We start from the raw sequence: 16,836 nt of genomic DNA, 5'->3' as shown, positions 1-16,836 counted from the left end.
TCATCTAGGCGCAATGAGCACACACAGACTGTTAGCACAGCTCTAAACACAAACAGAGCTACCAGAAAAGGAGGAGAATTTGTCTCATCGGGTTCATACACTGACAGAATGAACCAAGGAACCATATTTCTGACTGTTTTCAGTTGTCTCAATGCCAGTAAGACCAGGAACATTCATTTACTGGGACTGTCCGTTCCAGATAGCATTGCAGTATCAATTACTTCAGCGCAATAGCCTGCAGTCAGGTAGGCAGCACTTTTGCTGGGCCACAGGCTCCTGTTTTTCTTCGCAAACAGACATTGCACAAAGTGTCTCCTTCCTTACTCACCCTCATGCCTAATTCGATGTTTTCTCCTCCGTAGACCTCCATACCAGGGTCAAGTAGGCCAATCTCACCAAAATACTCTCGGTCTACTACAAACGAGCACCCAATCATGGCTGGTGTCCTGAAAGAGACAAAAGAAAAGAACAAAGTCAGTTATTAGCTATTACAGAAACTACCTCCTAACAAATTTACACATAGCTGAATGCTTCTCCAATTTGTCCAGAAAATAATTCACAAGATATTTACCGGTGGCATCTCAGAAACATATTCACAAGGCAGTTTCATACACACATGAAAAACCGCCCTGGCTGGGGAAAAGAAGACCCTTTTTACCCAGGTATTGGTGGATCCCACTGGTAGCAGCAGGTGGCTGCTGGACTGGCGCTAGCACGAGGTCCTTATCTCACCAGGAGTTCATCATCTCTATAGCAGGAGGTTAAAAGGCTTCAAAGCAACGGCCGAGGTATGGTGAGATAAAACAATTCTTTGTCCCTAATGCATACCCCGACATTGCAGAGCACAGCCCGACCTGTGGCAGGAACTATTTGGTACCCTTGAAAAGGTTCATTTGCTGAAACACTCCTATTACTTAGCTGTAATGGACTCTGCTGTGGCGCTCACATTACTGGTACTGTTTCAGTGTCTCTCCCTTGCACTTTTTCTCTGTTTGAAAGCCATTGCAGCCTCTCAGATCATTACAGGCCCATGCTGCAGTGCACACTATCCCTCTCTTGTTTTCTCTGCATAATTGGAAAAGGCAGCTGTTGATAGAAACACATCTGATCGTCACCGTTTCTGACAAAGAAGCTGAAATAGCTCGGTTAACTCTCACGTTCCCCCCTCGAGTAAGACGCACTCCCTGGATTGCGAGCTGCAGAGGTGAGAGTCAGCAATGTTTACTAAGGCTTTCATGGATGACCTGGGACTGAAGAGGGGCTCTCAGCCAGCTCCCTGCAGCCACTCATTCCAAAAGGCTGGAGGAAACTGAGGCCAGGTGCCACAAACCCTACAAACAAACTGCGGCAGGGGCACCACCAGAGCTCTCGGTGCTTGGACCTCTCCCACAGCCCCCCAGTCCCCCTCTTGTACGTGCAAGAAACACCAGCATGTCTCTGTTTGGTGCTGCTATTTGTGAAGGATGTCTGTTGGATCAGTCTCTTGGGTGCTCTCGGCAGGACACATCCCTCTTCTCTTTATTCATGTACTTATATACCAGGATTTTTGTGAGATGGATGGAATTTGTAAATGGTAATTATTAGCTAAAATGTGTCTTCTTGTTTATAGCTCCTAGAGCCACGCCTGAAGACAGACTTGCCTCAACAAAGGCTGAGATCCTGCATCATTGACAAATGGTTTTTAGACTACCAAGGAATAAATTTTGTCTGGAAAGTGAAATAAAAGAAGGGCATGACCAAAGAAAGGAAATTCGGTAGCTCTGAAATTAAATAAGCCTTTGAGGGATTATTTAGGTATTTCTTAAGCTTTAACCATGACAAAAAGAGAAGGGGATGGGGAGAAGAAGCACAAGGCACTTTCTTCATTTGCTTTTTTATGTATTTAAAGCTAAGAACAAGGCTCCAGTGTATGAATGCTAGAGCATCACTGCTTTTTAAAACTCAGCTTTAGTTTGGGATTAGACCCACTCTCTTTCCAGCCCCCTAAAAAAATCCTCCAGAGGCAGTTCCTTAAAGCAGCAGGATGCTCCCAGGAGGGTGTTTCTCCTCCTTTCCTACCGAGGAGTGCTACATCTCGGCTCTGCAGACTGCTCTCAGGTGCTGGAATCCCTCTCCCCGGGAGAGGAATTTTTACAGCCGCCAGCTCTGTCCATTAAAACACCAACCTGGTAATTGAATGGGGGTGGGAAATACATTTTGGATGCAACTACATAATCATTACTCTCAGACAAATGCCACTGAGGACTGCTGTTGCAACACTCTCTCTCTCTCTCCCAGGTTTTATTTCTTCTCATTTGATATACGCAAATGCAGGCAGACCCCACAACCCTTCATGGCATATTCAGAAAAAAATATTTTCAGGAATGAGAATCAAAAGCAATGCAATGGCAGAAGGGACCACATCCAGCTCTTCAGAGATGCCAGTTAAAAATTGTCACCCTCAGTGCTTTTCTCCACTTGAATTTGGCTTCCCACAGTCACTGCACATCTGTGCAGCAGCACAGCTGCAGCCCCAGAAGCTGAAGGAGAGTGTGGTCACTGCAGGGGAAATGAAATGAGAAACCCAAGGCTTTGCCCTCGCCGCATCCTGATGCAAAGGAAGAAATTGCCTAGGAAGCACAACATTGCATTTTCTGAACAGTGTGTGTCAGCACCTCCATCAGGTTCAACCAGAGTTTTGGACGTTCAGTCCTCATCAAGTCCAGGCCCTCAACTTCCCCGTGCTTTGACTGACCCAACTGTAAACTAAGTGCGATGCGATTGCACAGCCCAGTGAGCTGGCAACAGTGCTGTGAGGCTGGGACCTCGGCTGTGCTCCCAGCCCTGTCATTCACTTGCTCCTCAGTGAGCCACCTCCCTCAGCCTCTGCCTCTCTGGCTGCAAAGCACAGATAATAATACCGGGTAAAAGTTTCTAAACTGCCTCGGCAGCTTAAAAGCCTTAAAATTTATTTCTAAAAGCACTTCAAGCCGTTTTTTTTTTTTATTTCATATTAGTCTGCGGCGTAACACTGACATATTGCAAACACGTTCAAAAAACGTGTCCCCCAAAAGCATGGTCACCTGGCTGTCATCTCTGGTTCCCCAGCACCTGAAAAGCTCCAGTGTATCTACTGCTTTCAGTACAGCACAACAAGCACTCCCCTTGCAAGTCTGAAACAAACATACAAGCAAAAGCAACTGTGCTAACATGTCTTAAACTCCTACCCCTGGCCAAAGGGTGGAAAGTGAGAAGGTGCAAGCCTTTAGCACTTCTCAGCTGCAAAGTGAAACAGATTAACTTAAACTACAGCTGCTGTATAGAAAATGACCTTTTTCCTTTAGTCATGGACTTTGTAGTAAAACAGAGACATTTTTAGAAGGAAGGCATCGTGAACCAGCAGTTGGAGATGTACTGTTTTTTACCAACAGCGCAAAGGTGTTGAGAGAATTAATTGATCTGTGCAATATTCTCTCACGCAACTGAGGATGCTATAAGCTTTAATTATAATCAACAGCAGCAGCAAAAGGATAACAGGAAACACAGTAAAGTGGCTTTTACAGTTAAAATCTTAGAAGGCAGCACAGAATACTATTGATTCTGCGCTGGTGAAAGATACAGCATAGTCAATTTGTGGAAATTACTTGATGGCATGGCTGTAGCAAGGGAGATAGGGGAGAGAGATTATTCTGCATATTGCCCTGGGGAAAGGGAGGAAGCAGTGAAAGCAGCACTTCATGGCAGCAAATCCTTCCTCCCTCTCCGCCTGCTGCTGCAGCAGGTACTGTGTGGGTGGCGACGTGGAGGGAGAGGCACTGCATGGAAGGGAGCAGTTCCTGCTGCCTGGTGGGCTCCAGGGGCAGAGAAGTGAAAGCCACTTGCTGTAGGTCTGAGCCAGGGCTGTTTTATTTTAGCAAGACCTCCGGGAGAATGGCTCTGTTGGCAGAACTGCAGCAGGTGCCCATACCCATTTCTCCAGCCAGGTCCATCGCCCTCCTTCCCTCTGTGGGCAGCTGAAGGATGCTGCCTGGGGGCTTAGTCAGGAGCAAGCAAAGGAGAAAGGGCTGAGCACCAGAATGACATACTGCACGTGAAACCACAGCGTTTCCTCTTCGTTACACACCTTTCTCCCCCTGCCTTAAGGTCACTTTGTGTGCAATCAGGTCAAGTTAAAACAGTTTTCAGACCATGCTGTAAGAACTACTTCCAGGACAACTGACCTGCAAAAGCACTCAAATACACAAATATAGACATTAAAATAATTATGAAAAAATACATAAACATAAATGTATACACAGGGATAAGGAGAAAGAGGTTGAAATGACATATCACACACCATATCTTTGAGTTTTCCACCTCTCCTGGCAGAACATTGCTTTGATTCAGGTTCCTAAGCAGCACCTCAACCCTGACCTGACAGATAAGTGGGGAAGACTGCATAAGCATTTATTTTTTCTTACAAATCATGTCTTTTGCAATAAAAGAATCACACCAGGCTGTGAGAACAGAACTCAAGGACAAATTTGCTCTTCGGGAGCTGCAGGAAAAAACCTGACAAGCTTAATGAAGAGAAGGTTTGCTAACTCCTTTGGAGAGATATAGCAAGAGAAAAAAAAAAAAAAAAAAAAGCAACTCAGAATGCTTGGCTAGGAATGCTTGGCAGGGAAATAGGGATGTAGAATAACATTTTGATGCCCTGCAGAAGTGTATTTTTTCGAACAGGCAGGACACCTGTCAGAACCTGGCAACTAAAAAAAAAACTGCTCTGTTACAGGCTCCTGTGAACCAGCAAATGAAAAGATGGCCAAAATCAATCAATTAACAGCCATCAGTTGTATTATTACATGACTGCATGGTTTATCCCAGCAGACTTTACAGCTGAACCCCTTCTTAAGCTCATGTACATGGATGGATTTCTTCCCAGGGCAGCATAGACAGCTGCATCCCCACCTCTACGACACAGCAGCACGTCTAACTTGCAGGTGACATGGGCATGCACAATCTCAGCTAAAGCAGGCAGCTTTAGCCTCACTGTAGGCATTCCAGACAATCATTCCTGTATGTGCACAAGACACACGTGCTTTCTGGAGTGGCTGACTCTGTGAGTGCACACACACGTTCCTTGCAGTACCAAGCCGTAGCATATTAAAGCAGTAAGTGAGAACATGCAACAACGAGCTGCACCGCTGCTGCTGGAGGAAGATAATACAGAAAGCCGTGCAACACTCGGCTGAGTGAGGCTGACTAACGACTCCAGTGTTAGTGGCTTCAGATCATGAAACCAAACTGAGAAGTCCATCAACATCATGGCAGGCAAGGGAAGACGAGACAGAGCTCAGGATACCAGGCACCTTCCTTGCTGTTCCAAAATCCAGGAGTATCTTTTGTACAGAGAAAAAAAATCCACCCTGTTTCACTGCACAGTCAAATTCATTAGAAACCCTCTGAAATGGTATCCTTTGTTACGTGGTTTGTTGCCAGATGATAAGGACATTTTTGGGCAGCGTGTTCTCAGGAACACAAATGGAAAATGATGTGATGGACACAGTGTGTCAAAATACCAATCCTCATTTAAATCTTCACGTTAGAGACATCTTACATCTTAAATGTCAAACATGCAAAATGGATTGCCTGCAGAAGCAAGGGGAACATCGGTTGGTCTGAATTTCAGACTATTAACATGGAGAAAAAAAAAAAAAAAAAGAACTGACTTTGAACTGTACCAGAAATTACAAAATCTGACACTTCATTCTTGCTATGTCTTTACCTTTGTTTGCACTTCAAGGCCACATTCCTTTTGTCACTTGGACCACAACAGCTGGTCTGGCATATTATGGTGTGCACTTGACATAACTGCCTATATGGTGTCCCATGGACTTGAGGGGCAGTTCCTGCTCCTTCACAGCAAGGCTCTAAATAGGATTGCATGGCTGTTAGTGTTCAAGAAAGTAGAGGATCAGGCTTCAAGTAACAAACTTCCGAGAAAAGGAGAAGTAAGCACATCTGTTGTGTAATCCCAGAAGAAAACAGAAATTGGACTCTACTTCCTAAATATCTCGTCCAATTCTGCAGATCGAGATATTTATTCATGCAATGTAAACATCAGAAATGCCAGGGCTCTGATCCTCTCTGATACCAGGGCACATATTTTCCACTGAAAATTTTTAATCCCTTTGGAAATCTGGGAGTAAGAATTCGTCTACATCAACCACATAACCAATCTTAGGGTTATTAGTTATTAGCCTTTCCTTTTACAAAACAGAGACATGCAAAACAAACCCCTTATTTGCTAAAGACAGTGTCAAAGGAAGCTTTAGGGGAGACAGGCAAAGACTGAATGAGCTTGCAGTTTTTGTGATGATGAACAGTCTTATGAATGCACTGAACAGACACAGGGCTCCAAACACTGTCAATGTGGACCAGTTTGCCTCCCTGCCAAACTGGACTGAAACAGAAATCATCGTTGCAGTACACTGTGCGGAAAGCTAGTTACAAAACCAAACCCTGTCCCAGACCTACAGAGACTTTTAAAGAAATCTGCTTACTTTTCTGATTTCCCCTTCCTTTTCAAACCTTAAATTTTTACAGTTAGTAAGTTCCTATCATGCATGCTTTCAAATCCCAGTACTTAGTACAGACTTCCTGAGCCTTTCCATCAATTACACTCATACTTCCATTCTTTCCATTACCATAATTACACCGGCATCTCATTTAAGACACAAAATTGCATTGTATTTCTATAGCCAGGCATAACCCAACAGCACAAAACAGCACAGCCAAATGCCTTGGCAAATCCACTCAGGTGCTATTCCATCAGAAATCAGGGCAGCATGGCTATAAAGCGAGTGCTCTGCTCTCCTTGATCACTGCCTTCAAAGCACACGTTCCCAGGGAGCCATGTAAGTGTTCACGGTTCAACATTGACGTCTCTGCATTTTGGGGCATGTAATTTGTGATTTGCCGGAGAGAGCCTTCCATACCGAGAACATCTCGGTGCTCCTTGTGTTTTTCAGCAAGGGTCAGGTGCTCTCCTCCTCATGCTGCTGGTCTCGTCTCTGTGCAGTTTATGCACTGGTGAGCTGGAGGGTTTCTGCTCAGAAGAAAATCACCGCTCTTGGGAGCCAGCTGCTTATGTGCATCAGATTGCAACACTACTCAGGGCCTGAGTTTTTGGACCTTATTCACTTCTTTATTGCTCCAACTCAGTGCCAGTATAACACTGGGAAGAACTTGACCGTAAACCTGAGGGGAGCCTATGGTAAATCAGGTCCCGTACAGCAGAAAGAAAACTAACACTTCTCACAGCATCACAGGGATAAGATTCCTTATTCTCTATTAAAAAAGATCCGTAGCTGAATTTCCAGAAGTTCTTTGCAGAATTCCACGCTTCAGAGGGTGCACTAGCTACCTGAAAATAGTGCACTGAAAATTGTGTCTAAGGAAGTTGCTGAGGTTTAACCTCTTGGTTCAGTCTTATGTGATATTTGACAATGTTCGCCTGAACAGAAGATACTCAAATATGAGAACAACCAATGTGAAAATTAATACAGTGATTTCACATATAAACTGGAAGTAATGAAGTGTGCAAAACCTTTCGGGAATAAAAGGCTGAAACCCCCATTTCAGGAGTGAAAGCTTTGGCTGATTAATTTTTCTTCTTCAATAATCTATTTCTCAGAGCTGAGTGAAATAGATATAAAACACCTGCACTTTTAAAACAATGACAGGAGGACAGGGCATGTTATCCAAGAAAACCGATTTCGTAAGTAATTACTTTACTGCTTATTGAGGTTTCAAGCTGAGCAAAGGGTCAGTGAGGAAGGACTGTGCTGTCCTGTGATAAGTAAGGTTAATGTCACTGCACAGCTCTGTCTTGCAGTCACAGGGCATGTGAATGAACCTAAGAGCAACTTGTAACACTTGCTCAAATGTGGACTGAAATATTATTTCCTGTATGAGGGCCGGATCCTGTGAGATCGTTCCAGCCAACCAGTCTTAGAAATGTGAGCAGTCTGTCTGTGCCCTTTCACTCCTAAAAGACCACTTGGGCCCTTCCTGTTGGACAAGGTTCAAGTTGCTTGGATGGGTTGGGAATAAACTTCTTGGGACCCGACAACTCAGGTTCTATGCTGGAAGGGAAGTATATCACCTGTGCCAGAGCATGCATTGGGACCATACAACGCAGGTTTAGTTTACTTTAGGATGGAGCTGGTACACATCAGGATGAAGATGTCTGTAAGGTGGCAGTTTGCATCCTTCTTAAGAAAGCTCAAAAACAGGGCAGAGAAACCAAAAGTGCATAGGTGAGCTCTGTATTTTTTAGCACTCATTTCAGCTGTTGCTAAAAGGGTTACCCTTCACCCAGCATGGCACTTCTCAGAAGAGCTGTAAGACAAGCACCTGTGCCAGAGAAGAAAGGCTAGATGTGAATTTTCAAATGAAGGGGAAAGAAAGTCCCTTTCTCATCAGTTCCTGTTATCCCTCTAAACAATTCTCAAAACCGCTATCACAATTCCTGAAACAGTATTTCCTTAGAAAATTCCATTTCTGTAAGGCAAAATGTTACCTTACAGAGAAAGTAAAATGATACTCTGCTTATATGGTCCAGTGTTATTTTAAAATCCATCCAGGGGGAAAACTCAGAACATATGTAAAATTCTCCAAAAAAAAGAGCAACTCTCCAACAAGACAAGGCTAACACATCTCCTACTTGTGCTGCTGGGAAGCTCTGGTTTGGGCTGATGTCCAAGAATGCTGCCTACAGACCCAAAGTGAAGACAGCCTCCTTGTAATCACATACAAAATACCTTCGTTTCTCATACACACAATGTTTATCTGGCTCATTACACATGCCACAGTCCGTTTAGAAAATAAAAGCCTAGATGAAAAAGATCCTGCTATCCTACTAAGGGACACAACGTGAACCTGAATCACATTTTCACAACTAAAGCACACTCACTTCTATGCACACTGCAGTGCAGCTCTGAGTTGTGACACATGCATCAACTGCTTTGTAGAGCCATCTGTTTTCCTCAGTTTCATTTTACTATCCCTGTACAAAAGCCTCCAGCCTTGCTTCACTTGAATTCCCCCTTGGCAGACAGCTGACAAGGAGACAACCATAGTACCAGAGTGACACGGGAGATTTACCTGATGGGAGCTGATTCATCCCCTTTATCGAGCCAGTCCTGTGGTGGGATTATGTACATGCACCAGAGGCCCCAGTTATAGCCATGGGCTGCGTTGGCATATTGCTGCACTTCAAAAGTGTTGTACTTGATGTTGTCAATCGCTGGTAAGATGATCCGCTTTCGATCTTCTTTGATCCGGGTAAGTGCGGGTTCCACCCTGAGAACAATAAAAAGAGGAAAATGTTTTACAGCCACCCAGTTAGACCAAGTCCCTTCTTTGCAGTCTGATAAAACAAAGTTCTCTGATACTGAGAGGAGGAACCAGTAAGATGGCAGCCGAAAACCCAGTGCAGCAGGACTGAGTGCAGGTCACTGCCATAGAGCAGAAGCCAGGGTTCGGTGTGGCACATTTCACATACCAACATCACACGAATTATTGCCTCTATGGAGGTGTACCAGGGTTTAACAACACAACGTTTCCCAAACACTTATTCTGATGCCTGGACACTGTCATTTCAGTGTGCAATGGGCAAGCACTGAGAGTAACTAAATCTCTTCATGTCTACACCACCAGGATGCCTCTTGCTTAAAGGGCCTGAAGAACAAAAAGGGACTGAATCAATCTGAAGGTTACTCAAAGGTTTTAATCTTGTTTTCTAAGGACTGACCCCATTGGATCTAGCTTGGATGACAAGCATGGCTGCTTTATACCTTCTAAAACCTCTCTGGCAATAAGAAGGTCTCAGTAGACAGATGGTGCAAAAGCAGCAAGCTGCAGGAAATGTGCCATCATTTCAAAAGGCTTTAAAACATCAATGTGCTTTCAACAGCACCTACTTCCCAAAGTATTTCAGGAAAGTAAAAAGCTTCAGTGCAAACACCCATTTCTGACCAAGGTAGTCTGAAGTTGCTAAGAATTTTGAGAGAAACAGATCCAAAAAGGCAGCAAACTTACATAAGGGTGGAAAGCACTTCTCAAAGCAGCACTAGAAACAGACACCAGCTTGTTCTTTTGTAACTGTTTCCTCTTGAAATAAACTTTGAAGATTCTGCAGAGCTCTCACATGTATCTTCTCTGAGGGAAGGGTGGCTTGCTGTGATTCACAGTGGTAGTAGGAGTTGAACACTGATCTTTTCTCATTATACTTTTGTTGTTGGTTAAAAGGCAATCATTCTCCTGTGCTTTCAATTTGTTGTTTCATATTCTGTTATATTTTGTTTGTTACCATGTATTTTCTTGTGTAGACCAACAGAAAGGGACAAGTTATGAAATTAATTCAACCTCCATTTTCATTCTGCATTGTCTCAGTCTGAACTAACACAAATTTTCTGATCTCATCTGTAAGAAAACAGCATTTTCTCTTTACTCAAATATGGCCAAAATATTTCTCTTTTGTGTGCACAAACTCCATATTGCTTACATGAGGCCATGAACTGTTTGCTTTCTCTTTTTTTACCCCTCTCACTTCTGTAAAAAGAGACAGATTCAGTGAAACCTTTGAGTATCAAGGATGAGCTACTGCAGATAAAGCATCACAAAATCATGTAAAATAAGGGCATGACTGAAAAAAAAAATGCAAGGCGTTGCAGCATTTCATTTGGAAAGAAGCTGTAGAGAGTTAAGCTAGTTTTATGTGGAATCCTCTAGAAAAAGGACATTTGAATTTAATCAGCTAAACACCAATAGTACAGAACATGTAAATTTTAATAAAAAGATTGATCACACGCATGGTGGGAAGAGAAGGACCCCACTGCAAGCTGCAGAAATCCCCCTTGTCTTCTCTCTGAAGGCCTGGCCAGGAATGTTATGCATTAGATGTTCATCTCTTATGCAACATGTGTAGTATTCTTACTCTACTTAATTTATTCTGAAAATAAATCAAGGCATCCCTCATGATTGGACTGCTTTGAAGTCTGTCTTACTACTGCCTGCCTCCAATTTTTGGTGCAGTACCTCTGCTATCAAAGTCTACTCCTGCAAGGCACTAAAGGCCTCCAAAGAAGCATTTAAAGAACTGCACCCCAGGCAAAACCAACATTTTAATTTTTATTTTTAGTGGGAGAGACAAGAAACACCTGAGAGAGAGTCAGGACAGTGCAGTACATTATCTGGAATGCCAATTCATAAAATCCTTAGGCCACACACATGAACCTCCCTAAAAAGCCAATGTGACCTACCAAATCAGGGTAAGCCGCTTTTGTTATTAATATGAGATTATAGTTATGAGATTAAGTGCTTTAAAAAACTGCGGGTGTCCAGCAGAAAAACTCTTGCAACTCCAATAAAGCAGGGAAGAATGCAAAAAAAGATGAATCTAGTTTGTTATTTCCATAATATTATCTCAGTTCATCAGCCTAGAGGCAGATGTCAGCCAGCCACGCTTCTCCCATCGCTAATCAGGTGCCACCGTGCTCAGCTGTGGTAATCCCCATGCATAATATCAGTAGGAGGCTCTCCCACTCCTTTCTGGCCTCTGAAATGAAGGTTTTCAAAACACCAAACAACAGATATAGATGTTAATGACAGGCCACTAATTAACCTGTAAAGGAGTCCTCCTTGCAGATGTGGGGAAAAAAATGACCTTGGAGGAGGTCACTGTCCTTGCAGAGTGCTTGAAGCAGGAGCCTTGTTACAAAATTGACTCAAACAACATTTCAGAAGCCCTTGTGTGTTGCCAAAGATCCATCTCTGAAGCCCCTGGACATCACTTTAGCAGATTTGGTACAGAAGTTATCACAGAGTGGAGGGATCACATCCTCCAGAGAGCAGACTGAGTCACACAGGGAATGAGCAAATCAGTGCAGAGTTCTTCTGTTACTTGACAAATCTCAAAATGGAGTGACTTCTCAGCTAAACCTTGTACCCCTGTCACATTTCCCAGCTTCCCTTGCCCAACCAGGGACAGCAGAAATAGCAAGGGGGTATTTAAACACCAAGCCCTATCACACTGCAGTAGGATCTACAGGAATATTCAAGCCCCCAGATTCTGCAAATGCCCTCTGCACCACAAACATTGCTTGTGCTTTTTCTACCTGCCAAGATCCTGAGGTAACAGCCAGTCTGTCTAATGAGGTAGTACTATGAGGTTCAACAGGAAAGGGTAATAGACTCTTTTTACATTGCCTAATCCATGAAATATGAGTTGTCTGTTTTTTTGTGTGGGGGTTGTTTTTTTTTTTTTTTTTTAATTGCTATTCACTGCTAGCCGAGTCCAGACCTGGAGTAGATCTTTTGGCCTCAGCAGACTTGCACGGTAGTCTTGTGTCTGTAGGCTGAGCTGCACTGGCATCAAATCCTTTGTCAACTTTGGTGGTAATTCTGGCTTTGTCTGATTGTTTAAGGTTTTTGAAAGGATTATGCTTAAATCTTTCCTCACCATTTCTAATTTTTTCCTTTATTTTAAGCTGCTACATTCTTATATGGATTTACTCATCCTCTTTATACATGCCAATGTTCATTTCTTTGCTTTCCTCATCTCTTGTCTTCTCCACTGAGCATCTGGAGAAGTCAGGTGCTCCTGGCAGCTCCCTGGACAAAAAGGACTGAGTGGAAGTGGTTGCTGAAGTCCAAGTGAGTTTGCCGTGCTGTGCTGATGAGCTGCAATATGGCGTTTGAGTATTTCCTTTCCACATGGCTGCTGCTGGCAGTGAGGCAGGATTCAGCCCTGCCTAATTAGGTACACAAGCCAGATGTGAATTTTGAGATTCTTCCTTTTTTTTTTTTTTTTTCCACAGATGCAAAAAAAAAAAACCTAGATTCCTAGCTTGTATACGAGAAACATACTTTATGGGAACAGAGCAGCGTACATTGTTGACAAGTTATTTACTGAAGCAAGAGGAAAAATTCTCCCAGGCATATTCACAGACATGACGGATTTCAGTAAACTAAATATAATCACAAGATTCAGCTTTATAGGTAGTGCTTAGCCTCATCCAGGCTCGCTTGTTTGTTTGTTTTTTCCCCCATCTTATAAAAACCAAGCAGACAATTTGGGCTAGAATTTGAGTGACAAAGAAGTTCCTCCCTTCTATCCACACTAAAAGTGTATATTTGTCAGTGTTGTCCTCCCCCTCTGAATATATTGCTAGCAAATGGATAAAGCCAGAAGAGAGAGGACAGTAAATTTAATTCTCTCATAGACTCAGCTAAGCTAATGCCTATTTCACTTGGGTTTTATTTCTCCGAAGTGGCTCCTGAAATATAGGAACACACTGCAAATGTCTCATTCCCAGGTGAGTCCTGCAACTGACAGTACATGGTTGAAAAGCCAGAAGGCAGATATGGCTTTACCATAATTCTGGTGGGCTTCTCACAGGCACATTGACATCCACAGCAGGTGCTTTGTTAAGTGACTCCTCCTTGCAGAAACTATGCTGGGGGATTTGTGGAAGGAATCTCTCATCAGAAGCTAAAGGATGTGTTGATTTGTCAGAGACTGTTGGGTGTATCTCTAAATACAGCCCATGCATTTCATATTTTTGCCTACCCGTGGCATAAGAGGCAGGTCAAACAATGGAATTTCCAAGATGTTGAGCATCTAGGTTGACTTCTAAGGGAGTGCAAGCAATGCCAGTACTGCGGGCTTCAAAGAGAAAGTGCTCCCAAGATAAACATTAGAGTTCAGAAAAGAGTTGGAAGGCAGAATTTAACCCAGAGAACAAAATAAGCTTCTAAGAAGATTGAGAGCAAAAGCAGAGGTCATGCTGTGAGCATACTTGCTTCTCTAATCCCGTTGTAAGTCTGTCTCTGAACATATATGCATTCTCTGTTTAATATTGGGCCAACGCAGAGCAGCTTGAACCCCAGGAGACATAAGAGCAAACACAAATTTTATGCTGTCTTACATCCTTATCAGATTGCAACAGAGCTCATGCCAATGGGGAAGTCTGATTTTTCACAACACTAAAAAGAACAGCTTCTTCCAATTTTTTTTTTTCTTAAAAAAAAGAAGATAAAAACAAGTTAGTAATGAGCTTCTCAGCACACATGATTATATAATTCACTCTTTAAATATGTAAAACCACCTGCTGACTTCAAGCAGACTTCTAAGAAGGCACAACGTAGGAATAAGCACATGCGATATAAGAGAAGAAACCAGATGCATGCCACGGGCCAGAACCTCTGCTGTCTGACTCCTCTGCTCCAATGAACTTCACAACTCCGGGGAAGCTTTGCCAGCCTGTATCATCTGAGGAACAGGCCCAGAATAACTTTCAGTTTGTAAGCAGAAGGATTGCACTAGGCATTTGTCACCAGCTTCTTTCTACTTATTTTTTCTTAAATGGCACTTCTTCTGCATTTGTCCAAAACCAAACCCTTTCATAACTGACAGTGTTGGGAAAGTTTCTCTTATGTTCTGCCCCTTCCTAAGTGGATATCTGAATAACCTGCTCTCTAGGTTGTTTTGAGATAAATGTACATTTTTTTCCTCTCCATTATAGCCATTCAAATTTTTACTCCAATAAAAAATGAATTAATATTAAAAAAATCCAACTTTGTTTTTATCTCCCCCTCCCCCACAAACCATAATTCCTTTTTCTTCTGTGAAGACTCTTCCTTAAGTTCTTATAAGACATAAATGAACAACCATATGGTATTCTCTCTTAGACGTTATGGCTCAGTGTATTTAACACTTTATTTTACTCTGGCTGTAGCACTGCCAGAAACTATGAAGTAAAATCTTAACTCAGAAACATAAGAAAAAAGGATGTGTAAACTGAAAGCTTATTTTGCGTGTGATTTTATATGCTGCCTCAAATTTCACTGACAATATACGTTTTTCAGATGCAGACAAGGAGATCTAGAGACATACAGAATTCTCCACTGAGGCCAACTGTGGAATATTTCATGCAGAGTTCCTTTCCTGTAAATAAGTGCTCACAGAAGTAAAAAAAAAAACAAACAAACACAAAACACATGACTATTAAAAAAAAAAATCACACTCCCTTCCCCAGTCTCTAAGATGAGGAAGAAATTCCCCATCTGTTCTGCCTGACATCTCCATCAGGGAGGTTTCAGCCCTGCAGCCCCCAGTCAGACTGGAGCAAACACAGGATAAAATCCTGCTGGAGAGTTAAAGATCAGCTGTTTGGCTGCCAAATCTGAATAGCTCTTTTCTGCACCACTGAAAAGCAATGAGGATGCCTCAATGAGCACTCTAGGTTGTTTAGGTAGATGAATAGCTGAAGGTGCTGTTCTTGCACGTCCTGTGTATGCAAGCTGGCGCTGCCCCATGCATCAGAAGGGCCATGTGGTATCTGCTGCATGCTGCCCTCTTCACTCAGACAATGTTAGTTCACTTTTGCTATCTGAAACATGTCCCATTCAGTTATCACACTGATCCTAAGTGAAGGTAGAGTCTGTGCATGAGGAAAAACCCCTTCAATAAAGACATGTCCTTTCCTTTGCATAATCAAAACTTCCCAAGTCAAACTCAGCCTGGTAACGGGGATGCTGCGATGAAGCGTATCCTTGTCCTGATTCCCATTCCCAGGTGCGAATCCTCCAAAGGGGAAGGATTACAAACAACTTCACCCTCACCTTCAGTGCTTCTCTCGCTAGAAGGAAAGAAGATCCCAGGCCTTGCCAGGTCCCCAAAGAGCCACGTGACCTCATGCCTTTGTCCTACAGAAGTGTAACCACATCTCCATTAAAAAGTAGTTAGGATAACCATAGCCAGTAGAAAATTAGGAGGAAATCAACTTCCTTTTTCATTTACACACTTGCTAGAGAATCCATTGCTTAAGGCCACTATAGCAAATTGCATTACATATTACAGTATGAAATAGTATCTGCAAAGGGTTATTCATAGACCTGGGATCTTGATCTTTAGCTCTTTTTCTTAGTTCCTTAAATACCCCATTTTCTATCTTCTTAAAACACTGCCAACTTCAGGGATAATCTATAATGATGGGCTGTGTGTAGCACAGGCGAATAGATACTTGGCTTATATTTCAGATCCTCTTTCTCATGTCAGGCTGTCTCTGTCTCTTTGGTATATTGAAAATTTTTGATGAAATCCTCTTACTCCACTGCTTCCTTATTGAAACTCCCCCTTTGTCTGGCAAAATTTTAATTACTACAGCGCTGCATAACTCCATTCATTGCTTCGATACTACTTTGGTGAGATGTGCAAAAGCAATTCCTAAGCTAGAAAGCAAGTATAATACTCTATCATTATGTCTTCTTTTATGGCTCCTAGCACCCTCTTTATGACTGCTAATATATTGTGTGCCTTTCTCTTATTGAGTCCTGCCCTCCTTCACTCAATGTGTCCTTTTTCTCACCCAGAGAATTAACACCCCATCTCTGCTATCTCTGCTTTCTGCTCCCAGACAGAAAGTAGGGAAGTTCTCTTCTCCTTGTCATGTTATTCTTTCCCATCTCTCAAAGACAGGAGTCTGCATAATGCTCTACATCTTCCACAACATAATTATCAGCCAGGATGCAATTGTCTGCGCTCCGTGTTCCTGCATGGTGCCAAACGCAGTGGGTGAACCTCATACAGAAGGCAGAACAGGAATGCTGAAATCTTCAGAGGAATATGGGGAAAATCAAACTATGCAGGCTTAAATATACCTTCAGACAGGAAAGTACAACTTCTCTGGGAGATATTTTCTGTGAAAACTGTGGTTTTCCATTAAATTGTTACACACTGGCCTCCTTCCACACTCCCACTCACTGGAGCCTTTCTTTAATGCTTCTTCCAGACACGAGCCTAGGCAT

The 16,836-nt window shown here is 42.8% G+C and overlaps 1 protein-coding gene across 10 annotated transcripts in view; it reads right to left on the bottom strand.

The window, feature by feature from the left end:
* The window catches only part of GALNT9 (polypeptide N-acetylgalactosaminyltransferase 9), a 429,083-nt gene that overhangs the window by 73,359 nt on the left and 338,888 nt on the right, over positions 1 to 16,836 (bottom strand). For all 10 annotated transcript variants that reach the window (XM_072024316.1, XM_038187419.2, XM_038187422.2 and 7 more), the window contains 2 exons: positions 9,130 to 9,327; positions 329 to 446 (listed from right to left, as the gene is read on the bottom strand). In XM_072024316.1, the coding sequence (XP_071880417.1) occupies positions 329 to 446; positions 9,130 to 9,327 (316 nt within the window). The remainder of the gene's footprint in view (positions 1 to 328; positions 447 to 9,129; positions 9,328 to 16,836) is intronic.

Source organism: Anas platyrhynchos, chromosome 16 (assembly GCF_047663525.1).
Source record: "Anas platyrhynchos isolate ZD024472 breed Pekin duck chromosome 16, IASCAAS_PekinDuck_T2T, whole genome shotgun sequence".
NCBI lineage: Eukaryota > Metazoa > Chordata > Aves > Anseriformes > Anatidae > Anas > Anas platyrhynchos.
This window is presented reverse-complemented; position numbering and strand designations above follow the sequence as displayed.